Raw genomic sequence first — 25299 nt, forward strand, 5'->3', positions numbered from 1 at the left:
GAGAAAACCCAGAATGAACGCCACAACCTCAAAGATTGTCAACATGATCATCAAGTGACCCAACTGGATGCCCACATGCTCGTGTTTCGTCGGGATCGGAATTGGAATTGGAATTGGATTCGGGATCGGAATCGAAATCGGAATCGGGGGGGCCCAGACCTTGGCCAACCTTCGAGCAACCTGTGGAATGTGTGTACAAGATACAAACACAACAAAAAAAAAAAACAGAAAAAAAACAAAGCACCAAAAAAAAAAGACATGCGACAAAAGCCAAAAAGTGAAAGAAAAGCAGAGTGAGAGAGAGAGAGAGAATCAAAGAAAACTAAAAAACAAAAACACAGAAACACAGAAAAAAAAAACGAGTCAACGAATCAAATGCAGATAATATCAATTATATGTAAAAGATACACACGCATGCGATAGATACATTCGTCGCGATAAGCATTTAAATTATTAACAACAACAGTTGACAACGGCATCGACAACAACAACAACGACAACAACAACGAAAACAACAAGCAGAAGGATCCATGACACTAAATTTATGCACAACTGTGTGTGTTTGTATCTTTGACTGTATTCGTATCTGTATCTTTAGCTGTATTTGTATAATTCATTAGAAACAACTGGCAACTTTAATCATAACCCATAGATTGAGACTGAATCTGAAACTTAAACTGAAACTGAGACAACGTTCCCATGGCTGGCAATCTATAAAAAATCTCTGAAATGGAATTTCTTCAATTGCAACTAAGATATTCAAAGTATTCGAACCTCAGTAAATATTTTGATCAAGACTCAAGTTAGAGATTAGCCAAGTTTTGACTAAGCGACAAATGCTTGGAGTACAACATTTTTAAAAGCATCTTATTAACAATCTAGTTAAATACTATCATCTTATAATATATATAATTACTATGCAAATATCATCACTAAACATTTTAAGAATTTAACAAAATTATTTTCAGTTATGAAACACTTTTAAATCTTTGTTTTTTTTTATTTTATAGATTTCCCCAATCTGATAAATCCGACGACGGCGGCAAACTTCAATTAGTAATTTGACTAAGGCTTTATTATTTTCACTTTCGGTTTATTTTCAAATATTCATAAATATTCTAGGCAAAAAAAAGTTGAAAAAAAAAATGGTTAATTAAAGCGAATATTATATAAATAACAATTAGGTATACGTATATATAATACATAAACATACAGATAAATAACATTGCGCGCTCCCAGTGCTCTAATTTATGATAGATACAATCGCATATCTTATTTTATAATCGAATACTATAATAAAATACAAAATGCTTTTGTTGTGCCTTTGCGTGCGTGCGTTCTAGCGAAGGGGTCGTGGCGGGGGCGGCGAATAAAAGCGGGAACAGTTTTGTTTGCGTGCGCTTCTTCCGTTCGCACACTTAGCGAGGACAGCCACCACACACATTTCGTGAGGTTGCTGGTTGGTTCGTGTCTGGACTGAAGCGCAAACCACAAGCGGAAAAAAAGTGTTGCCGTCTTTTGGGCATGTCACAGCAAAGCTTTCGATTAAATGTCTAAGTGGGGGATGGTGAATGTGTATAGCTTGCGGATGGTTGCTGTCTCGCCTAATCCTTGCAGTAATGCGTATGCAACACATTCTCCGTATTCGAGAGAATGGCGCCCTCGTGCAGCGGACAGAGTTTCACATACGTCTCACTCGATTCCATCGACTCGATGAGCACGTACTCCAGATAGACACGTGGCGCTGAGAGCAGTCGCCAGGTGAGCGGATTGAGGAAATTCGTCGAATACTCCCAAAAGACCGTCGCATGTCCCGGATCCCGCAGATCCTTGCCGGCCAACAACGCCGTGTACTCGTAACCGGGCTCAAAGTACATCGGTTTGGGGGAGAATTTCATGCGTTCGGTGCTCTTGCGACTGTGCTCGTCATGCACGCGTATGGAGAGTGTGCCAATTTCACCGCCATGCAGCGTGCTCTCATCGTGGCTGGACACGCGCACTGTGATCTTGTAGTGTTGACGGCAGAACGGTTGACGCTCACCAGTCATCAGATAAAACACCGGAGGTGTATCCTTTGAGTTGATCAGACCACGTGCCTGCGCTTGCCGATAATCATGTGCGCTGTGTAAGCCCATGCGCATGCACAAACGTCCTGGCTCATCGCAGCTGCTGCATTTGGCATCCTTGAAGCTCTGGAGAAAGGATAAAAGATGCAATTAGCCAAGCAGTTGAGATAGTAGCTTAAGTGATCTACTTACGTCGTAGGAGTCACAGGTGATGCCGAGGAAGGGACACTTGCTGTCAATGCTCTCGGTGAAATACTGTTCGCTGCGTATGTGATTACAGCCGATAAACTCTTGCATCGTGAGGAAGAGCGTTGCCTTCTGATTGTTCTTCATCACATCCTGCAGCTTCTTGTTGCAGCCGGGATTATCAAAGCCTCCATTCGGATAGAAATCAACGTGTCCCACACGCTGAATGATACCCAGGCCGCCCTTCATCAAGGGGTTCGCATCCGTGTGCACAACATCCACGAAATGCGCATCGGTGCGATCCAAACGCACAATGGGATCGGTGTCGGTGAAGAGCGGTGCCGCGGGATCCAAGCCCGTAATGCGTCCCATTTTCAAGCCAAAGTCACGCTGCAAATGTGTGCCCGCATAGCCGGATAAATGAGCGCCCAGCGAGTGTCCAATGATGTGCACCTTGTCCAGATTCGGCATCTGCAGCTCCTCGTACAGCATGTGAATGACATGCGCCGTTATGGCTCCCACCAATCGTATGTTGGCCACAGCCTGGACATAGGGGGGATTTGCTCCGTGACCCCAATCGATGAGGATCACACTGCAATTGTCCTGACAGTTGTTTAGTAACGCCTTGGCCATTTCGAGCATCCATGGTATGTTGCTGTATTCCAAGTAACCGTGGACCAGCAAATAGATCCGACCTCGGGGATTTATGCCCAATCCTTGCACAGCATCCGGATCGGTGAGATCAATAAACTTGGGCTGATCGAGTGTGCTTCGTGTGTGGAGCGTATAGTGCGCCTCGATCTCTGATGGCTTCTGCGGATGCACGCTGATCGTGCGTGTCACAGTGTTCCATGGTCCGTTGATCGGAAAGCAGCCGTAGACGCCGAAGCACTTCACCTCGTTGATGTCTGTAAATAGATGGATGCAAAATAATCTAAATGAGTTTCTTCAACCAAACGCAAAGTTCTATTTAATAAGTTCAGTTACAAATTATGCACAGAGAGAAGTATTTAATCGTGTATTAAAGATTCATTATACATGATTTGAGACTTTCAACAACTTAACATTATTTAATTCTTAATTTATTTTAAAATTGCGAATGTTTTTGTATTCTTAGGTTTACAATTTTATTTATGTTTTTACAACTTCAATAATTGTTTGAAATAGTCTCTTGTTGTATACATTTCATTAACACAATTGGTATAATTTGAAAAGATATGGCGACTTTTGTTACCTTCCAAAAAGGAAATTAGTATTTATTATCACAAAAAAGGAAATGGAAATAAAATAGCTACGATAAAAACTCTTATGAAGTTAACAAAAATATCTTTGAAATTTAAACCAAAGTTCATTAAAACTTTTTTACTTTAACGATTTTTAAAGTATATAATTTATATTATAAATATCAGAACTAATTGTATTTGTGAAATTATTTTTTTTAGGGATTATGCTTTCGAAGAATGAAATTAATTATCGTAGTAATATGACGTAAAATAGAATTATAAACTATTTTAGCTCTGCTTAATAAAGAGCATCTAATAGTCGAGCATTCTCTTCGTTTACCGATCGTCAATGGATAATTACAATACTAAGGTGCTGTTGGACGATTGCATTAATTATGCTGTTCGGAAGTCATTGGGCCTGTTATTGACGGTTTGGTCAACCGCATCAACAGTTGACAACGTCTCTTGGGGACATTTCCTTCCACTTGCTTAAAGTACCACGAGCTATGATCGTTGAGTCGATCGATCGATCGATCGTTTCATAGCCTTCGTCGGCTGCTCAACGTTGCGTGGCATTCAGAAGTTGGCTTCTGTCTTTTTTTGTCTTCCGCTCGGCTGATCAATAACGTCATTGTTATTATCGATATTGTTGGTGTACCCACTTCTTTTTCTGTTTTTTATCATTGAGCCATTGAGTATGGCAGCTTATCTGAGTTAGCTAGTGTCTTATTTATATTTATATCGGAAGTCTTCAATTAGATAGGCGTGTGTATACGCCGATCTTGTCGTCAATAGATTATCGAATGACTATCGCGAATTGCAAGCTACGAATAGAATTTGCTTGCTGACCGAAATGCAAAATTCTTTTTGAGTTCATATGCAAATTGTGTGCATAAGGTGACTGAACGATCATCGGCTAGATGAAGCTTTCCCTTCTCATCTTCTGCATCGACAATGAGTTGAACGAACCATTTGAAACCAGAATGTTGTTTGCACAAGCCACAAATGATCATTTGAAGATGCTCTCAGACTTCAACTGAACTCGTTGTCTGAGGGGGCCAAAGTCTTGTCTCGTTTGACTAATGAATGCAGCTAAACTTTCAATCTACCTGTGAAACCTTAGAGCAACCAAACGATCAACTTCAACTGCTGATATGATGCAGTTTTTAAGAGGCGAGCATCACTACTAGTTAGCTGACTTGATTTTCAAAAGTATTACCTGTTTGTAAATTTGGAAAAATCGTTTGTAGACTTGATACTGTTGTGTGGTTAAGAAAGGAAATATCACAAACAGCGACAGAATTTAGAATGCTCTGGGAAATATCGAATAAATATATAAAAGTTCTGCAAATAATTTATAAATATTTTACAATCTTAATAGTGCGAACTTTTGCATTGAACATTTGAAAATTTCTTTGATTATTATGGGGGAAAAAATACAATTTCTCTTTCAATAAATTATTCAATTGCCATAATAGTTACGAGTTTGCTAATCAATATATAATAATAATGCACAGCTTTGATAAACCTCTTACTATAGTTAACGTAAGGAAGGGAGACAAATAATGAATATGGAAAATCCTTTTTAAAAACCATCTATTGTTCTTTATAAACTTTAGTAATATTATACCACTATTTGATAAGCTTGTTATACTGTTTTGAAGAATTTGTCGCTAGGCCATAAATCTCTATTTTACTTTAGTATATATATTATACGATCGAAGGTAATGCTAGGGCAGCGCACTATCATATAAACACTTTGTCAACTTGTTGCGAAATTTATAGAAAAACATAACGATAGGTTGTAATTATATATCTTTGGGAGTAGCATTCTAATTACTTGAGTGATCGGTGACAAGTTCTGTTAGCTTATGTTACAGTTTGGCGACTGTTGAGTAACAACAAACCAGTATTAGTGTTCTATAAAAAAAAGCTGTCCAATCTGGATGGATTACTTACCGCTTTTGGGGGCAGGTGGCAGATCGATTAGTGTGTTGACTGCCGCACGACTCGTGTGATTCGCCAAGTAGAGCATGGTCTGCAGCATGAGGCCGCCTGTTGTGTTTGCCACATACATCTTGCCACAAACGGTTCTTGTCGGTTGTTCGCTACTTCTTCTTCTTCTTCTTCTTCTTCTTCTTCTTGTTTGCTGAGTTTTTTGCAAGGTTTTTCTTTTTGGGTTGTTGTGTTGCTGCTGTGTTGCAGTCAGTCTACATTTTAGGCAGGAACTAAACGAGTGATTTTTTTTCTTTGGTGCACGTTCACTTCACTTCACGTCAGAGTTTTGATAATTGTCTTTATAGAGATAGTGGAGCTTAACTTAAGTTGTACGATTTATGGGTATTGAATGAATTGTTTTATTGTTGGTTTTTTAATTAAGTTAAGTTAATCTAATCGCTCACACACCTGTCTCTATCTGTTGTCAGTCAGTGTCTGTTTTGTCCACTTGACGGTTTTTGTGTCCACTCTGATTTCGTTTCGGGTTTTTCTTTTTGTATTTTCGCCTATTATCATTTAGTGTCGATGTCTCTATTATAAGTACTACGTGTGCCTAAGCTTTGCACGTTTTCTTTGCAATCAATCCGTTTGTTCTTTTTCGCTTTCGTTCTCTAGCTCTTTCCCGCTCGCATTCGCGTCGTCACGGTTCCTGTTAGCATATGTTTCTCGTTCTCGTTCTCGCTCTAGCTTTGCGCTATTGTAAATCACTTGCTGTTTGGTTTGTTGTGTGTTTCACGCTTAACGACCGTCAAAGCACTGAGCCGATCAGCTGCAAGCTACGCAATTTTTATGCCCGATCGATCGCTGACCGAAAACGAAGCGACGACGATGGCTCAAGTTGAGCTTCGGCACTTCGTTTGGTAGTTCGGCACTTCGTCGGCACTTCGGCTGATGCATGAGCGAGCGCACCGTTAGCGAACATGGGGGAACTTCAGCCCTGAGAGATAAGCGAGAGGTCTCCCTTCCTCCGCCTTACCCGCCCCAACTGCTGCTGGCTTGCACATTTCTTGCACAGATGCAAAGTACAAGCAACCGTTTACTCTTGATGCATTTTTTCAAGATAAGAACGTCGAAGATCAAAGTCGCAGCTAGAAACTTCAACAAACTTCGATTTGTAACGGCTTTTTCTCTTTCTCTTTCCCTTTTTCATTCTTCATTTGCATATGGATGCTAGAAGGGAAATGCAAATAGTAAGAGTGAGAGAGAAAGAGTGAGGGGAAGATTGTTGTACTACGCTGTGTAGTCAGAGCAACTTGGACTTTGTGATAAGCTAGAAGACAGACTTGAGTAGAGGGTACGAACTGAGTGACTGTACAGTGTACACATAGAAAGAGAGAAAGAGAGAGAGAGACAGTCTTATCGACTTGCCAAAGATCGACAAGAAACACTAAACTCAAAACTGTGTCAACCTCGTCGATGGGTGGGAGGTGCACTGCAGGTGATGTCAATGTCTGGGGGGAAGACCTTATCAATGATGAGAGACGCTTGTTCCGTTTACGGATTCAGACTGAGCTCTCCTATACTATATACTCTACTATATGTGTCTGTCTGTCTGTCTGACTGGCTGACTGTCTGTGATTCGGACTCAGACTCAGACATCGTCAGTCCAAAGTCCAAAGGCAAAGGTGTTTACCGGTTTCTTAGTTGTTTGACTTTTCCACCAGGATTTCATTGCGCCATTGACGTCAATTGGCTCCATTGCTGCTGATGCTACTCGATCACCCAGAATATGGCATCGCGCTCAGTTCTTATCATCAGTGGATGCTCGCTCGTCTTCTCCTCACACTCGCTTATACATCATTTGTTTGTTTTTGTTTACGAACACAAGCGATCGTGCCCACCATTACCACCATCCTTTCACTCTGTCTCTCCCGCTCGATCGCTCTCACTCTCTATCTTGATCTCACACTCTTTGAGTCTCGTTCCCCCTGGCTATCGGGCAAAAAATAACCCGAATCAACCGGGATGCACAGAGAAATCTAGAGTCAGCAGACTAGTGTCTACACTTAACTGAGAATTAGATTTGAAATTATTATTTCTTGCATATCTTTCTATTTGTATATAATAATAATCATGCTTTATAATTTTGACTATATATAGTACATATATATATTTTTTTTTGATTATACAACCCGAATATGGGTTTCTGTGAAATTTCATAATCTTAAACATTAATGCGAATTCCCTTGACTTCTGATTAACAGCTTCAACATGTTCTATAAATAGATTTTTATAGGGTTCGAACTTTTTTTTGCGTATAGGGTAAACAACTCATTATGTGTACACTATCGTTGCAGTTGGCAACAAGATGTTATTAAAAGGCAAAGTCTGTTTATTAAGAACACAAATTGATCGATAACCAATGACAGCAGGTAAACACGAGTGTAAGAAGAGTATTGACGTTGCCAGTATTTTCCTGCGTACAATATTTGCGCGCACATGTGTTTACAACAATATGATTTTAAAGTGCAATATTGAATAACACAACCACTACACATGGAATGCATTAGGTAACTATTACACTGCGGTGGGGGCAATTGCGAAACTATTGGGAATAATACTAAATGTAAAAATGTAAAATCGGACATCCGCTTGAATAATTAATGTCACCTCCAATGCTGATAGCACTAATTACTTGTGTTTTATAGGTCAAGTGATTATTATGATTATTAGTGTGTTAAAGGTCATGCGAGGGATCTAGTCGTTATATAAGTAATTGCAATTCATATAATAAGATTTTAAAATTCATTATTAATATTCTTATTAATTGAAATTTAATAAAATTGTTTTATATTTACTTATTTATTATTTAATACTATTTATTATTTATAAATTTTTATTTTATTTTACTTAAAGTTTCAATAAAAATAAAAATAATGATTCATTATTTAGTAGAAATTTTCTTATTATCAAATAATTAAAAAAAAACTAAATCAATAAAATTTTGACAAAAAAAATGTGGAACGCTTCACGATTTTGCGTGTCATCCTTGCGCAGGGGCCATGCTAATCTTCTCTGTATCGTTCCAATTTTAGTATATGTTCTGCCGAAGCAAGAACGAATGTAGCTAGAAAAGTGCGCTATTTATAACGTAATAGTCCTGAACAAGCAGTTGGGAATTACAACTAGTTTGTCAAATTCGAAATTAGCGCCATCTATGTTTTATTTAACAACTTGGCAGATCATTTTCACGACAATAATAATAATAATAATAATAATAATTTCGGTGACTTTTTAGAAACTTTATTTCGATTAGTATTTGCATTTATTAAATTAAACTTGGTTAATTATAGTAAATACTGGAAAAGTTATTTTTTAATGTTAAATAATAGAAATTAGTTAAATTACATGTTGCCGCCAACAGATGGCGCTTTGTTTCTGTCTAGTGTTACCAGATTGTTGTTTATAGATAAAATGTTCATTTGCTTTGCTTTTGTAGGGATGATTTTTCATTTTCCAAATATGTGGAAGAGTAACGCAAAATTACAAGGTATTCATTTAAGATTTCGTGGCAACAAAAAATCTTTAAAAAATGTGTACTGACAAGCAAATAACATATTTTAATTATAAACATAATTTACTCTATTTTAATTATAAATTTGCAAGAAACATTTTTTTTATTTAAACTATACCATAATATAATATAATAATTTCTGCTGATATGGTAACAAAAAGTTTTATACTGTTTATATATATCAAAAATACTGTTTAAATAACATCAGCATTAATAGGCTGAAGATTTAAAGACGATGCGGACTACATTTAAAATAGTTAACAATACAATTTGACTAGTCGAAATATAGTTTATCATAATGAAATCAATTTCCCAACTGCTCGGCGAGCGTTCTCAAGCCGTTGTCTGCCCAGCCAGCACCAGGATCTTTGGCCACCGCCGAATAGATCATGGTGGAGCCATCCTCAAACTGTTTCATGGCCAAATACGATACTCCCTCCTCCAGCCAAACGTACTCTTCGTCTTTGTTGGCAGTCGGATCAACTCTGCTGTTACAGGCATCGCCATACTAAGAAAGCTTTCTTGTGTTATATATGCGTATACTTAATGTTTATAATATTAATCCTCACCCATTTCTCATATGTTTTTGTGGGCTGATGCGTTTGCGTCCAGCGCAACACTTGCAAATAGAATCGTAGAAATTTGCGGACATGTTGTTTCACTTCCGGCGAGCCCGATCGATTGAACTTGATCAGCTCATCTAGTGTGCTGCGGCAGATGAGATGATCCTTTGGCCTGCCCAGTGTCTGGCACATGGTCTTCGCCACCCGCATCAGGCAATCGAAATTGTAGTCCAACTCCTCAGTCAGCTTAATGGGTCCAGTCTCATCCTCTTCGCGAGTGCGGCGATTGCCCATAAACAGAGGCATGACATTGAGCTAATTTTGTTGAAATAGCAAAACAAATAGAACAAACAAATTTCTGTACAATTCGACTGACAGCTGACAAAAGCATATTCAAATAATAGATTAACAATAAAAACAAATCAATTGCATCTATATTTTCGTTTCTTAGTCATAAATGCGGAATGTTAGTCAAAGGTTGCAAAGTAATTAACAATAATATCTATCATATCATAGAATGGTTTTACGTTTTAGAAGCACTTGTTGCTCATTAGACAGCAATCAGCGTTTTTAAGAGAATGAAATAAAATCGTCTGGCAGAGAAATTCATTGAGAAGCATCATTGATGCGTCGACGCTGTCAGCAAGTGATGCCAAATCAGCTTTTATTAGCGGTTGAACATATTATGCATAATTACTTCGGTTTTATAATCAACACATAATTATGTTTTTATTTATCTATATTTATTTATTTAATATGAATTGCTTAAAATCAGCGTCAGAAAAGTATTTCAAACATATTATGGGAAATTATATTTAGAATGGTAAATAATGAATATTAATATGAAATCAGCATTATTAAATGACAAGGTATGTGTTATTCTGAATATAATGGTTTATCGCAAATACATATTTTTATAAAATACATGAAAATGTTTATTTCGATGTATGAATATGTTAAGAATGAACTTACAATATATGTATTATATTATTGAAAGCCAATTTTATAATTGCAATTGCAAATAAATAAAATCAATCAAGATTCTAGATTCAAATTTACACTTGTTATTCGATTCCAATCGATTTTCGGAGGCTGACGTTGGCGTGGTAAAAATTTGAAACAAACAAAGAGCTGTCGAAAAAAATGATATCTTTATCTCTTATAGTCTCTCCAAGTGTTCATACGGACAGTCGGACAGTCAGACATGGCTATATCTGTTGACCCTGGTCAAGAATATATATACATTAAGGGGCCAGAGAAGACTTTTTATTATTCACAGTGTATGCAAAGCATCAAAGCCCTTCAGACTGACCAAGAGTAAATACTGAATCTAGAAGCTAGACTATTTGCTGTGGTCTAAGTCAGTTAAATATTTATGTTTACTTCGCAAGCTTGGCAATGAGTTCTACTTAAACTCATTTCAAAATTACGCATAATAATACATAAATATTTACAACTTTCCAAAAAACAAACTGCACTTGATAGTTTCTCTAATTTATTTGATTTTTGACATTAAAAAAAAATGGGAATGGGGCTAAAATCAAACTGTCGTTGGCGCTGTTCTAACAAGATCTCCAGAGAGCGAGATCTCTCAGTCTAGGCGCCTTTTAATACTATTGGCAGCTGGACAATGATTAAAACTAAACCAAACTATTGGAGTCGACGGTGGGCGTGGTGTGCGACTCGAAGGCAACTTTGCCATCGACAGCTGCGATGGCAGCGTCTTCCACTAGAGGCACAACTGCAGTTGGATCAGCATCGGCTTCGTCATCCGAATCAGTTTCAGCATCCGTCTCATCCTCCAGCTCGGAGTCCTCGCTCTCCATGTGACGTGCCTGCAAATTGACATTCGCAGCATCTTCAGCCACAGCAGCAGCAGCAGCGGGGGGAAGAGGCACAGCATTGCTAAGCGGACGATCGCGTTCGGTGCTCGCTCCACTGTTCAGACTGAGTGTGGAGAGTGTGGACATGCTGGGCATGCTGACGGGACACATGCAGGGCACAAACTGAATCCGTGAGCCGCTCTTCTCTGCCAGCGAGCTCGGCGGCTGATAGTTGAAGTAATCGGGATACGGATACTGAGGACGTGCATTGTACAGATTGCTAACACGTCGAGTATAAGCTGGATACTCGGCATAGCGCATTGCAGAGGACGAGGACGAAGAGGAGGAGGATGAAGAGGATGTGGCTTCTGTTGTGCTCGTTGTGGGTGGCGCACTTGTTGTGCTTGTCGTTGTCGTCGTTGTGGTTGTCGTTGTTGGTGGCGGAGGCGGTGGCGGTGGCGTTGTTGTGCTCGTTGTTGTCGTCATCGTTGTCGTTGTCGCTGGCGTTGTGCTCGGCATCAAGTTGTTGCTGCTGCCACCGTTGCCACTCCCACCGCCGCCCATTGCCGGCGGCGTCACATCACCCTTGTGGCCAGCTGTGGCTGCGTCGTGTCGTCGCGCTGCCGCATAGCTGGTCACCGCATAGGGATCGTAGTGACGACCCGAGAGCAGCGGCGTCTGCGCTGCCCCAAAGCCAAAGAGCGGCACTCCAAATGTCTCGCCAGCCAGCGGCTGATAAGTGTACGTCCGGAAGTAGGTGAGCGGAATCTGTTGCAGCACCTGAGCGCGTGGAGTTTCACTGCGTTTAGAGTAGAGATTATGATGTTAGAAGAGTACACTTTGAATGTGGCAACGCAGCTTGCAACACTTACGTCGTCGCCTTGGGCCACCAGAAGGCGCTGCTCGGCAGCGGCAGGCAGCAAAGGCCAGCGATGAGCTGCAAAGAAAGAGAGTTGAGGAAATTGCTTAAATTATATCTTTCAAATATATTTATTTCTCAGCAAGTTGAGAATCAAATCTATTCGTAGATTTAATGTTCTTTCTATTGAATATTAAATAGATAAACTCGTGATGAAATAAATATTATGATGCCTCAAAGATTTGGTTGTGAGCAGACAAAATTTCTATAAATTATTTAAGAACTACTTTTCTATGGGTATATTTGGTATATTTTGAATGTACTACTATATTAAAATACCAAATATATCCTTTGAAATTGTTGTAGTATTTTTTTGGTATATTAATTTGGTTAATATTTAAAAATGAATACCGCACTGTTTTGCTTTATTTCACAATGCGTATAGCTTTTTTGTGACTATAGCTTTTTTGGTGGTTTTATATTACTATATAAAAATTTTATATTACTTACTATCTAGAGAGCTTCAAATAAATTATGTTATTATTTATTTTAAGTACGAAATATTGAAAGTATAAAAAAGCATCAGATTGAAGGATAGTTAAGAAAGTTTTTCAAATAGTAGCTCGCAAATATTTTTATATCTAATCAATTTGCTTGATTGCCTGTTCACAGATTTCATTTTCAGTGTTCTATAGTAATATGTGAACTTGAAATTAATTGAACTTCCTGTTAGTATTAGCTACTATATGAAATATATATAGACATATAAAATAGCATTAATCTTCCGATGCAAAGAGCTTTCCAATTTGTGATTTTCTACAACAATATTTTTATGTTTATTGGCCAAAAAATTATTTAAAGTTTTATCAGATAAGTGATTGATTTTGTTGTACTTTTCAGTTGTCCAATACTTTATGATCCTTACTAAACATTTATTATTGCTGAACTGTAAGTTGAACAGACTACAGAGCACAATTTTAAATACGTTTGATCTTCAGAAATAAATTGGCTGCACTTTTAAAAAATAAATAAATAAATTATAATTTTGTTAGTTAAGTCGGAAATCGTAGCATATTTAAATCCATGATGCTTATTCTTGGTAATTAAATAATATCTTGATTTTTTAAGTATTGTGATTACAATACATTTTTTATTGAATAGTTTTCTCAAGTCATGTTCATATTTTATTCAATGTGAATCCTTGCGATAATATTTCTAAACACATACCACAAAAAATTGCCACATTTTGATTTTCTTTTTATTGTATAGAACACTTCACTGCACTTTTTTTTAATTCGATGATCCTTAGCGGTATGATAAATAATATTAAAAAACAAAAAAAAATAGTTCGACTCTTCGATTGTCCGTTTCTCCGCACGCGTTCACAGCTGCATTTGTTCTAAACCCAAAAACAGTTATAGGCCAAGCTTTTATACCGTCTCTCCGACTGGAGTCAGCTCCAAAGGGGCGGGGTTGAGGTTCAATTGTCTGCGTCTCGTCTTAGTTTCAGTCTCAGTCTCAGTCTGAGTCTCAGTCTCAGTCTGAGTCTCGGCTTCGGTCTGATGTTGCATTTGCCCCAGAGCAATGTTCGTTAAACATGAAAGATGCCACGGCGTGTGTCTGCCTTTTGTTTCACCGGGGGAAGGAGTTTCTCGATGCAGCGGGTGGAGCGAGGGGAATAGAACAACGCAACAAAATTAATTGCAGGCCTAAAGAATCCCAAAAAAATCCACAGAGTGTGAGAGAGAGAGAGAGAGAGCGAAAAAACTAAAAGTTGGGAAATCAATAATAATAATGAACATGCGTTTAGAATAGAAAGCAACATCATTGACAAAATGATTGAATGAATGACGGAGCCACATGGGGGCGGGGTCTATCTAGGGGGTAGGGGAAGGGGCAATCTCTGTTTAAAAGGGCCATTGAATTAGCCATAAACATGTGTAGATGACTTTTTCTCAGTTCGGTTCTTCAGTTTTATTTGTATGCATTTCTTTTCGTCTTTTCACACATTCAAATTTTGTTGTTTTTTTTTTCTGGATTTTCTTTCGATTGTGGAATTTGGGTCAGAATCAGACATTGTTTCGATGTCTTTTTGCATGCAACAGTCACGCTTATGTAACTGAAGCGCCCTCAAAAAAAAAAGTTTAACCATTAAATCTCATTTTTATGACAACTTTCTAGCCAGAAAAAAAAGAAAAACCTCCTTTTGTGTTCTGGTATTTTGTAAGGAATTTATTGCCATTTTTTATGGTAACCCACAGCGTATAGCTTCAACACAATACAAACGAGTGTGCGATATAGTATACTCTGATGGAGATGAAGAAGAAGTTGTCGAGTATTCAAGAATAACTGCCATTGAGGTGTTAATGTGACTACAGTTTTAATGATCGTGCTGAGCACACACACACAGACAGACAAAGCTCTGAGGCGTCGTCGTTAAGCAGGCATTTAATGGTCATCTCGGGTGATCATGACATGATCATGATCACTTACAAAAAAAAACACATTAGAACAATTCAACAAGCTAATTGTGACTGCCAAAGAACGGAGGATCAGCTTTGGCAAATCAACAGATCAAAGTGTAGATCATTATGGCGAAAAGGGTGAAATTGATGTTGTCTGTATAATATTATATTGTATATACATAACATATAGAGCAGCGACGATAAACACTTATTAACATAATTGGATGAAATATACAAAATGTTTGAATATACTAAAGAATTGTAAAATCCACTTTGGCAGATCAACAGATCGAAGTATGACGAAAGGGCAAAATTGATGATATTCTATTATAATAATCATGATTGCGAAGTTTTTTATGTTATTATATCTTGATCAGGTGTGGTAAAAATAAAATATAAAATATCAGTATGGCCAGATCAACAGACCAAAGTGTAGATCAGTATTTTAAAAAGTTGAATTTCATGTAGTCTTTCTATAAATAAATGTACAATTACTTTACAAAGCAGTTCACTTGATAAAGCTTTGTATGACCACAAAATAATGGATGAACTTTAAGAAACTGTAAAAATCCAAGATCAACAATGACAGACAAAGTATCAAAGTGTGAATCATTAATGTAAAAAGATTTAATTTTAGTTGTTTCCCTATAATGCACAAAACATATTTTTCCAACACAGGCCAAATAAATTCTGATGTATTATTTCTTGATAGAGTTTTTTTTTACTAAAGACAATATGTAACATGATGTCCGCATAAAGCTTGTATCTACGTGTTGATGTGCTAATTAAGCAAAAAGCTAAACAAGATCAGGGATGGAAAAGTAGTTTAAAGAGCAGCGAGATTAAAATCTACTTAATCACATCTCTAGCTAATAAAATTCAGCATAAAAAAAAAGTCAACGCATCGAGTAACAAACTTTGTTTAATTCAGCAAAAAAAATTGTCTTAATCGTAGAAACCTTTGGCTTTGGTTTGCGCTATGTCCTCGTACCTTTGGAATTCTGCACATACTTCGAGGTATAATAGTTGCTTTGGCTCTTGTTCTGGGCATTGCGATGCGGTCCCTTATAGCTGCAGAGTAAAAGTGAGATTGCAGAAGAGAGAGAGTGAAAGGAATAGTGACACAAAACTCACCGTGAATTCATTATGAACCAGGTGTCACCTGGCTCCGAGGAGTCGCCCAGTTCGACAATGTGCCCCATTTTGACCTTGTCGCTGCTCGGATCTTGGAGCAGCTTGCCTAAAGTATAGACGGGAAATGCAAAGTACTCACGCTTTAGGGAATAGCGTGAACTCTGTCTTTGCACCACTGTGCTAGGCACCACTGTGCTGCTGCTGGTTGCCTCCAGACTGTCGTCCATGTAAACTATCTGCAAAGAGCTGCTTCCGCTGCTGTGGTTCTCCTCCAGCGGCACTTCCTCGCTCAGATCCTGCTCTTGCTCCTCCACTTGCTCCTCGTCCAGCATCTCCGATTGGAGCTCATCGTCAGCCAACAGCGCATGATCGAAGCTGCTTGTCTGCGTCTGCTGATGATGATGATGATGCTGCCGATGATTGTTGGGTGCGGCCAAGGCGTGTGAGGTACGCAACACCGGCGGACGTTGCACCACTTCCTGTGGCGAGCGATACGCATTGTAGTGCTTCGTCTTCTTGGGATGTCGCCGTCGCTTGCTGGGCGGCAATTGTGTTTCATAGGGGCGTGGCAGTGGCGTCGTGACACTGTTCGTTGGCGCCGTTGTCATCTCTGGCGCTGCAACCGAGGCTACAGCAACCGCAGTTGTCGGGGTGGCAGCCAAGGTAGTTGCTGTGGTTGTGGTTGCTGCAGTCGATGTGGTTGTCGTTGTGCTTGGACTTGTGCTTGTGGCTGGTGGCGGTGCCAGCGTGATCGCTTCATGTGCATAGAATGGAATCAGCGTCAAGTTGAGCAACTGTCGCTGCTTGGGCACACGAAAACGTTCGACCAGCGGCTTCGGTCGAAACATCGGCGTCGATGGCGGATACAAAACTTGACCAGGCACTGGTTCCTGCATCGGATATCGCTGTGCACTGAGCATGGTGTTGACCAGCAGCTCACCCTTGGTGCCGTTGTACACAAAGATCGGATAGCTGGTGGCGGATAAAGCATTGTCTCCGGGTGCATTGTCGAACACAGGCAGCGATTGCGGCTGGCGGCGTCTTTGCTCATTGCGTGGCCGGAACATGGACTTGTGGCGACGCTGCTGTTGTTGTTGCTGGTGATGTGGCACATAGTGGCTGGGCAGCTGCACACGATGTGGCAGGCGTGGTGGCAACGGCGGAGGCGCTGCATCTGGTCGCACCACAATGCGCAACGGCAGCTGGCGATCTTGACGCTGCGACGCATAACGTATACGCCGCGTTGTCGTCTCATAATCCTCGCTCGGATTGCGTTCGTCTTCGAGTATCCAGAGCGGACGCTGTGCGGCATCCAAGTAGCTCTCACCATTCCAACTTGAGCTGCCGTGCAGCACCAAGAGCAGCGGCAGCAGCCAAAGCATCAAGTTGCAACAGTTGCTCGCGAGTGTTGCCGACATTTCCATTTGCCTGCGAGTCGTGCAATTGACTGGCCAACGGCCTGGCCACAGCCATGTGCTTTATAAGCCACCACAAACGGAGGCAACACTTTGGCAAAACTCGTACTTTCATTTGTTGTCACCTCACAGCTCAACTGGTTCGTCCAACTCGTTCTCAGCGGGTCAAACTAAAGCGAAGAAGAGTTCACTGGGTGAACTATGTATGGGCGAGTGTTTTGCGCGTTGACCTTGTTGCGGAGTTTTAACAGCTGTTCCAGCTACGTGGCTCCAAGTGCCGCATTTCATAATGTCGTAACTCGTCGTTTGTGGTTGTGGCAACTTGTCAAGGAAAGTTCTAAAGTGCACTGCTATTTTTTTTTGGTTTTTTCGTTCTCTTTTCTGTTTTGTGGTTGTTGTGTTCTGGCAGCTGTCAAAAGTGGCATTAATCAAAACACTCTAACTGATTTGCTTCGACTATGAAGAAGAAATATATATATATTCTGTTTTTTTTTGTGGACCCGCTTGAGTTGCACGATCAAAACATTGATGGGAATGTGGCAAGTGGGGAGGCGGGGTTAGACAAGGGTCCAACAGTTACGGCCAAAAGTAGCTTGCTGCTCTTTTGGTTTTTGGCGCTCCGTTTCCACTTTGTTTGGAAAAACAATTTGGACAACTTGCAAGACATTGAAAGAGAACGAAAGAGAGTGAGAGAGGAGAGGGAGAGGGAACTGAACAAGTGGAACGGTCGCGCCAAAAATGGGGTTAATAGCCTTTGACAGACAATTGGACGGACCAACGGGCGGTCGTGAGTTCTCACTTTTGTAGATCTAGAACTAAGCCCGAAGACACAGAGAGAGAGAGAGAGAGAGGGTGGAAAGGGAAGAATGGGAAAAACTGTGTTTTAGAGAAAATGAGAATGGAAAAATGATTTATTAGCCTGTAGATCGCAGCTTTGATCGATCAATCGGCGCTACGTTGAGCTATCTGCTGGTCCCCAGCTAATTACAAAAATAAAATCATTTTCTTACCCTCGATTACCTGCTGCAACGAATGAGAAATGGGAAAACCCGAACCCGAACGGAGCAAAAGAAAATCTACTACGCATGCGTGAACGAATCGAAAAGCGATTTTCATTCATTCATATCGATTATTAAGTGCTATGTTTAGGCGGTAATTTATAGCATATAGCATATAGCATATTGTATCATTGCCTGGTTCAACAATTGCGTGACTTTACAACATAATTAGATTGGGAATTGGGATCGAGAAAATGGAATGCATACTCCACTTTTTACTTTTAATTGGCCATCTTATGAGCTTTTAATCGATTCTAATGCGTTTTAAATTCGCTTGGAACCCCCCGAAAAGAATAAAATCGAAAACTAAAATACTTTGCGATCGTGTGAGAGATGCAAGCGAAGATCGAATCGTATCTGGACATTCCAGACACACACACACAAACACACGCATCTATCACTCACGCTAACTCGTGCCCATAATTAACAGCTGGAAATATTTGGACAGTCATAAACTACACTCAAAACACTCGAAAGCACTCATGCATTCACTCGCACTCACTCACTCGAGACTCGGCATCAAATGAAAGGCATCTAAATCATAGATGCTGGGCATCGGGCATTTTTGACACCATCAATTTGTTCTGTCAATTTGTTATATAGAATGCATTTTATGCAAATGAAAGTTGTCCTCAATCCATCTGACAGATACACTCTCAGATACATTCGTTCGTTCTTTTATCCCCCATCTCCTCTCTCTGGTTCTCTCTCTTTCATGGCACTCATAATTTGTTTCGTATTTTGGGTGTTTCTCCTCATTCTTCTCAAACTGATTGATGCACCGCATACGGTGTGCTATGAACAATAAACAATAAACTAATCAAGAGCCCACAGCAGATGCGTCTGTCAGACTCAGATGCAGATACACATGCAGATGCAGATGCAGATACAGATGCGGATACTGACTCACAGACAGATAAATGTCAAACTATTGTTGCTGCCTCTTTTCCTAGAACACATACACTTGTCCACTGTCCACCATCCGACTGGCGACTGTCGCTAATCGCTTTGATATTCAGCATATTTACTCTTAGATACAATAACTGATAGATGCATAGATGCATCTGCAGCGGGAAGCCGCTAATTAAATATGCCACACCCACGCGATAAATTCACTACGCATTGTTGGTAGTTTATAGAAATATAATTATATCGATAATACGTGTAGATGGCGGAATATAAAGTCTTCTTTATTTATAGATTTTTCTTCCAAACAGTCAATTATTACACAAAGAATTTGCTTGCCGTATTGCAATGCATTTCTGATATAGATTTCCTTTTAAGATTTAATATTTACGTAATGTATTATATAATATATTATATAACAATATTTTGTACTAAGATAATAAGCAAGTTTACAATATTATAATTTTATATATTTATGTATACAAAGTTTTTTCTTCTGACTGCTCATTGGTAACATAATATTTAACCACATCATAAAAATCCACTTCAACACAATAATCTGATAATAATAATAATAATTAAATGGAAATTATATTAAATTATTAATGTTAATGAATAGATTTTGAATACCTACATTAATTATAATGAACAAAAGCATCTTTATACGTATGCAACGATTTTTTTCTTTATTATTTTTTTTACAATTTAACTTACTTTATATTCATTTTTATCTATATTTATTAAGTGGAAAAGTTTATCTTACACATTAGCAAAAAAATTAAAAAATGAAGTGTTTGTTTATTTAGCAAAAAACATTTGTTCTATATAATGAAAGATTTCAGGTAAACAAAGCTGAAATTAAATTAGGGTTTGAAGCAATAAAAATGTTGGAGTTTTTGACAAGGCTTTGACATGTTGAGAGTACATACACACATACAGATGTGCAATATACGAGAATATGTACTATATGTAAATAAAAATGTATTAACAGTCACTCCCCTTATACATATTTTTTGCGATAAATATAAGTATCACTTTAACATCACTTGCATAATAAAGTATAATCTAAATTTGAAAGAAAATTATAGATAACAATTGATTTCATTATTGGCAATAATTGGTCTTATTATGTCGAACTGTTATCAGAAAGTACATATGTAGAGCATTAACTAATTACGGTTATTTATGATGTCACTGTCTGAGCTTCAGCATTTTAAAGTTTATGATGGGATCGACCAGACAGTCCATCACATATCAATCGACATACATAACATATGTATAAGGAATACTGCAGCTGTTAGAATCTTAAGTTGAATCGCAGTTAAGCTTTTTTCGCAACCACCAACAAAAGTTGACACAAAGCGTGTGGAATAAACAAAACAGAAAGCCATTAGACGAGCTGACGACAACGGTGTCGCTGTAGATCGAAAGCTTTCTGTACGATCGAATCGGTTAGCTGTTGCTGGCTGCTTTTGCTATTGTAGTAATGACCGACAGCAGCAACAGAAACAGCAACAGCAACAGCAGCAGGAAGCTTTTCCAGCACGCGCCGGTCTCAGTTTGTCGCCAGCTGCGTCATTAAAAGCTCTGTGCCAGTAATTCTCTTCCCTCGCGTTCGCTTTACCCCGTATCCAGACCAGGGATTGTTGTTGTTGTTGTTGTTGTTGCTGCTGCTGCAGAGTTCAATTCGCCTGCCTCGGGTTCAGTGCGAATTGAGCTGTCGAAGCGCGCGGCGGTCGACGTCTGGGTAGCGTAGTATTTCTTTATCTTTGTTTTTATTCTTATTTTCGTTTTCTTATTTTTTTTATTACTTTATTTTTGTTTGTTTTGTCAAAGTAGTTGTGCTGGCTGTTTGAATTGAAAATCGAACAACGTGAGCCTTGCTTTTAACATTTACTTTACATTTAAAAGAAAATGATCGCATAGTTTCGATCTCATGCATAACGTATAAAATTGTGTCTTTACATCAACAGAGAGTGCGAAACACGTAAACAATATAAAATACAAAACAAACATGAGCGAAGCAGCACCGAGCATATCAACCGGCAAGCGAGCTGCCTTCCAGGTGATGGCTGGCGGCTCTGCCGGATTCCTTGAGGTGTGCCTCATGCAACCGCTGGATGTGGTCAAGACACGCATGCAACTCCAGTGCACACCCGCAGCTGCCGCACTGTCCAGCGAGGTAAGTCTACGAGTCTAGCGAGTCGTCATGCAACTTCAATTAGCACATCAGCAATCGGACATCAGCTGGTACAGCTTTCGAAATAGTAGAGCTTAGAAAAGCCAGCGAAAGCTCAAGTTGATAAAGAGACCGGGAGAGAGAGAGAGAGAGAGAGAGAGAGAGAGAGGAGGAGCTGCTGTACAGCTTTCGAGTGGTTCGGCTTAAGTGGCCCGTCGAATAACCTTCTGAGACAGATATATAGCGCAGTCCATAAGGCTGATAAGAGACAGACGAACAGAGTTTTTATGACCAGACCAGAGCACAGCATAATAATAAGAATAAGAACAATTATGTGAAAGAGGAAAAAGTGAATGAATTGTGATGCTTACAAAGGTCGTGTCAAGGTCAATGCGAATTCTTTTCTGAATGCGTGCTAGACGCAACAACAAACAAATTAATATATATTTAGACAGCCCAAAACAAACGCACAGCTGATGAGTATACATATATTTATTCACGAATATATATACATACATATACTGAGAGTATTTCTAGCCTTATCGATGGAGAGAACGTTTCCCAACTGGGTTATCAGCTGATTATGCTGACTTAGAACCAATTATGATAGTCTTTCTCGCATTTTAAGAAATATGTATGTCTGGCGAAAGTCTCAGTTTTGGGCACTTGCATTTAACGCCTATCTAATCTAGCCAAAACAAGAAAAACAAAAACATTAAGCTTTTTATAATGAATTTTTGGGAAGTTTTACGAGTCTCTCAAGCACATACCACGTACATAAGTACATATGTATAGTATATCATATAATACTTTTGAGCCGCAGCTAAGTGATATTCTTGTGCTAGTTTATTTATTTTGCGTGCATACGAATAATTCTGTTTACCTAGATATACTAACTGATTTATAGCGCAATTCTAAAATAGATGCAGAATGCAAATTAAAAAACATATGTACATATGAAAAACAGAATGAATAAGTCTAAAATATTGAGCACACTGCCTCTGAATAGCTGTCAATTTCCATGGAGAGAGAAAGAGAGCGAAAGAGAATAGAAATAAAGCGAGTGCTCACTTAGAAATACCCTGTAGTTGTTATGATAAACAGAAATATATGTATATGCAAGATTGAGGTTAATAATTTCTATAAGAATATATATATATATATTGAGTGCAGCAAAAATATCTCATTAGTCTTTGTCTGATCACAAAATCATTGTTGATAAAGATAATGATAAAATATAGATATAGGAAATATATATGTATATAATTCAGTCTTTAGCTGAAGCTATTGAATATTATATTTATTTTATGTCTATGATAGAAGTTTTTCCTTGTTTGAAACGTAGATATAAAATATAAGCTGGAGCTCATAATTCATATAATGTAAATATAATATTTGTTTATATCGCAAAAACTTTTTTAGCCTAGTGTTTGTCTAATCAGACAACCTTTGTTGAGGATTATCAAATATAGTGTTCATTTCTATTTACTATAAATTTACAGGATTTATAAATTTAATATTAATATCTATTTTATATAAAAATACAAATATTTTAATAATTTAAGTTATCCACAATTCTTTTCGGCAGGCAACTTACAATGGCGTTATCGACTGTTTCGTCAAGATGCATCGCCAGGAAGGAGTTTTATCCTTTTGGAAGGGTCTTTTGCCGCCCATTCTGGCCGAGACGCCAAAGAGAGCCATTAAGTTTCTGGTCTTCGAGCAGACAAAACCATTATTCCAGTTCGGCTCACCAACACCAACACCGTTGACATTTTCGCTGGCCGGTTTGACAGCTGGCACCCTGGAAGCCATTGCCGTGAATCCCTTTGAGGTGGTCAAGGTGGCACAGCAGGCGGATCGTCAGAAGAAGACGGCATCCTCGTTCAGTGTGGCACGCGATATAATCAATCGCGATGGTTTCGGCAGGCGGGGACTGCTGAAAGGCGTGACTGCGACAATTGGTCGCAACGGCACCTTCAACATGGTCTACTTTGGTTTCTATCACTCGGTCAAGAACATTGTGCCGCAGTACAAAGATGAGACTCTAGAGTTCCTGCGTAAGGTCATCATTGGCTTCACATCGGGCACATTGGCCTGCTTCATCAATATACCGTTCGATGTGGCCAAGTCGCGTATTCAGGGACCACAGCCGGTGGCCAATCAGATCAAATATCACGGCACTTTCCGCTCCATTGGCATTGTGTATCGCGAGGAAGGATTCCGTGCTCTCTACAAGGGTCTAGTGCCAAAGATTATGCGTCTGGGACCCGGTGGTGCTATCATGCTGCTCGCCTTCGACTATGTCTACGAATATCTGTTGGCGAACCACTCCTAGTCCAATTGTTTGGCCCTTCACAATCTTTACTAACGCTAAGAAATCATCAGTCTATTACATTGCCGTTGTCACATACAAATTTCTATTGTAATTATTATTATATCGTATTTTTTTATTTTTTTTTTCTATTGGAATGCAAATTCAAATTGCATGTTTATAAAAGTATTGACAACAAATGTTTGTAAATATATATAATAATGTTAAAATATATATAAATCCAATAAATACATGGTTGATATTACTTTTGCAAATTCTTACACTTATTAATTTCAAATCTTTACATTTTCAGAATGAAATAATAAGCGCCCTAAAGGCTGCTCTGAATAAGAAAGTTCACAAATCGAAAGCTTTCGAAAGCTTTAAGAACCCAAACTTGTTAACCTAACGAAAAACTTACTTAACGAAACAATTTATTTTTAACGACAGAGCTTCAGTTGAGACACAAACCGAAATGCGGGGGCAACTAGCTTAATTACAAATTAATGCGATGTCTTCTAAGCATGTAAAAGTTTATACTTTCGAAAATAATATTGATTAGCAGGGCTGCAAATTTGAAAACTAATATTTTGTATCCTATGCCACATAATATCGATAATTTCTTATAGATGGTACATCGCACTTAGTATTTTTTTCTTTAAATCTATTAACTTAAATGCGTATATTTCTGGGCATCATTTGTGTGAAAAATATCTATAACGTTGTATCATTTATCGGTTAACTTATTATATCTATTGTGTCTATTTAATCTTTTATAATAAGTCATGAAATTAATTTCAAAACATACTATATTTAATATAAGTATATTCATTTTAATGACTCCATCATTTTTAGTGTACAATTTGAGTGTGCAATTATCGCTATTAACATTTACTTGTCTATAAATTTAATAAAAATGTATATTTTCATCTTAAGGCGTATAGAAAGTATAGAATTTTTTTTGAATTGGCGTAAGCGAAACAAAACAAGCTTATTAATAATGAATGATTGTTTTTTTTTTATAAATGAAATCTTAATAGATTTAGAAAAAGATAATCCATTGGGGATTTGTCGCTACGCTTTGAGGTTTTCCCACTTGCGATTTAATCTTGCGCTGACGTATTGCTTGCAACTGTAATATAATAGATTAATTAGTTCACCGCTATATTACATCTACATATGGGTAATTCCATGAAGAAATTTGTCACGTGCGAGACTCTTTACAGTGAAAATAACATAAACTGAAAAAATTTTCAAAATAAGTGAATGTTATTCTTAAAGCTTTAGATAAGCACTATATTTAGAGCTAAGATTGATTTTAGGAACTTCTACTGTTTTACGATAAAATATATAAATTCGTTCATTTTTTTGTTGTGCGTACGAATTGGTTAATTTTTGCAATTATCACGATAGAAAACAAAACAGAACGAAAATTCCAAAACCATTCTAGAGCTATAAAAATAAACTTTTCTTATTTTCAAAATTGTTTCAGTTTATGTTATTTTCACTGTAAAGAGTCTCGAACGGGACAAATTCCGTCATGGAATTAACCATATTTTGATTTCTGAAAATAAGCCAAGATTGTCTTAAAAATCG

At 38.4% G+C, this 25299-nt stretch overlaps 5 protein-coding genes and 1 non-coding gene across 6 annotated transcripts; 1 reads left to right on the forward strand and 5 right to left on the reverse strand.

Moving 5' to 3' along the window:
- Positions 1-1072: 1072 nt before the first annotated feature.
- Positions 1073-6235, reverse strand: LOC133847872 (pancreatic lipase-related protein 2). Its single transcript, XM_062283143.1, has 3 exons — positions 5435-6235; positions 2259-3160; positions 1073-2192 (listed from the first exon to the last, which is right to left on the reverse strand). The coding sequence occupies exons 1-3, from the start codon at positions 5550-5552 to the stop codon at positions 1605-1607; spliced, it is 1608 nt and encodes a 535-aa protein (XP_062139127.1). The 5' UTR covers positions 5553-6235; the 3' UTR covers positions 1073-1604.
- Positions 6236-8425: 2190 nt separating this feature from the next.
- LOC133849611 (U6 spliceosomal RNA) lies at positions 8426-8532 on the reverse strand. Its single transcript, XR_009895400.1, has one exon. It is a non-coding gene; the product is annotated as a U6 spliceosomal RNA (small nuclear RNA).
- A 618-nt stretch (positions 8533-9150) lies between these two features.
- Positions 9151-9941, reverse strand: LOC133847899 (uncharacterized). Its single transcript, XM_062283189.1, has 2 exons — positions 9557-9941; positions 9151-9495 (listed from the first exon to the last, which is right to left on the reverse strand). Exons 1-2 carry the CDS (start codon positions 9854-9856, stop codon positions 9292-9294), a joined length of 504 nt encoding a protein of 167 aa, XP_062139173.1. The 5' UTR covers positions 9857-9941; the 3' UTR covers positions 9151-9291.
- A 1119-nt stretch (positions 9942-11060) lies between these two features.
- Positions 11061-13593, reverse strand: LOC133848384 (uncharacterized). Its single transcript, XM_062283927.1, has 3 exons — positions 13460-13593; positions 12246-12310; positions 11061-12172 (listed from the first exon to the last, which is right to left on the reverse strand). Exons 1-3 carry the CDS (start codon positions 13475-13477, stop codon positions 11191-11193), a joined length of 1065 nt encoding a protein of 354 aa, XP_062139911.1. The 5' UTR covers positions 13478-13593; the 3' UTR covers positions 11061-11190.
- Positions 13594-15608: 2015 nt separating this feature from the next.
- LOC133848847 (uncharacterized) lies at positions 15609-17657 on the reverse strand. The gene is made up of 2 exons (XM_062284547.1): positions 15832-17657; positions 15609-15768 (listed from the first exon to the last, which is right to left on the reverse strand). The coding sequence occupies exons 1-2, from the start codon at positions 17253-17255 to the stop codon at positions 15675-15677; spliced, it is 1518 nt and encodes a 505-aa protein (XP_062140531.1). The 5' UTR covers positions 17256-17657; the 3' UTR covers positions 15609-15674.
- Positions 17658-20822: 3165 nt separating this feature from the next.
- LOC133848237 (mitochondrial 2-oxodicarboxylate carrier) lies at positions 20823-23968 on the forward strand. The gene is made up of 3 exons (XM_062283720.1): positions 20823-20957; positions 21184-21392; positions 22978-23968. Exons 2-3 carry the CDS (start codon positions 21225-21227, stop codon positions 23725-23727), a joined length of 918 nt encoding a protein of 305 aa, XP_062139704.1. The 5' UTR covers positions 20823-20957; positions 21184-21224; the 3' UTR covers positions 23728-23968.
- The last annotated feature ends 1331 nt before the right edge of the window (positions 23969-25299 follow it).

This window comes from Drosophila sulfurigaster, chromosome X, assembly GCF_023558435.1.
Source record: "Drosophila sulfurigaster albostrigata strain 15112-1811.04 chromosome X, ASM2355843v2, whole genome shotgun sequence".
NCBI classification, from domain to species: Eukaryota; Metazoa; Arthropoda; class Insecta; order Diptera; family Drosophilidae; genus Drosophila; species Drosophila sulfurigaster.

Excerpts from the sequence above, each read along its gene's own strand:
- LOC133847872 (XM_062283143.1), bottom strand. The coding sequence starts at position 5,552 with ATGTATGTGGCAAACACAACAGGCGGCCTCATGCTGCAGACCATGCTC. Across the intron at positions 3,161-5,434 it reads GCCACCTGCCCCCAAAAGCG|ACATCAACGAGGTGAAGTGC; the intron begins GTAAGTAATCCA and ends ATCTATTTACAG. Across the intron at positions 2,193-2,258 it reads TCACCTGTGACTCCTACGAC|AGCTTCAAGGATGCCAAATG; the intron begins GTAAGTAGATCA and ends TCCTTTCTCCAG.
- LOC133847899 (XM_062283189.1), bottom strand. The coding sequence starts at position 9,856 with ATGCCTCTGTTTATGGGCAATCGCCGCACTCGCGAAGAGGATGAGACT. Across the intron at positions 9,496-9,556 it reads CAAAAACATATGAGAAATGG|TATGGCGATGCCTGTAACAG; the intron begins GTGAGGATTAAT and ends AAGCTTTCTTAG.
- LOC133848384 (XM_062283927.1), bottom strand. Across the intron at positions 12,173-12,245 it reads TGGTGGCCCAAGGCGACGAC|TGAAACTCCACGCGCTCAGG; the intron begins GTAAGTGTTGCA and ends CTCTAAACGCAG.
- LOC133848847 (XM_062284547.1), bottom strand. The coding sequence starts at position 17,255 with ATGGAAATGTCGGCAACACTCGCGAGCAACTGTTGCAACTTGATGCTT. Across the intron at positions 15,769-15,831 it reads TGGTTCATAATGAATTCACG|CTATAAGGGACCGCATCGCA; the intron begins GTGAGTTTTGTG and ends TTTACTCTGCAG.
- LOC133848237 (XM_062283720.1), top strand. The coding sequence starts at position 21,225 with ATGAGCGAAGCAGCACCGAGCATATCAACCGGCAAGCGAGCTGCCTTC. Across the intron at positions 21,393-22,977 it reads CTGCCGCACTGTCCAGCGAG|GCAACTTACAATGGCGTTAT; the intron begins GTAAGTCTACGA and ends TCTTTTCGGCAG.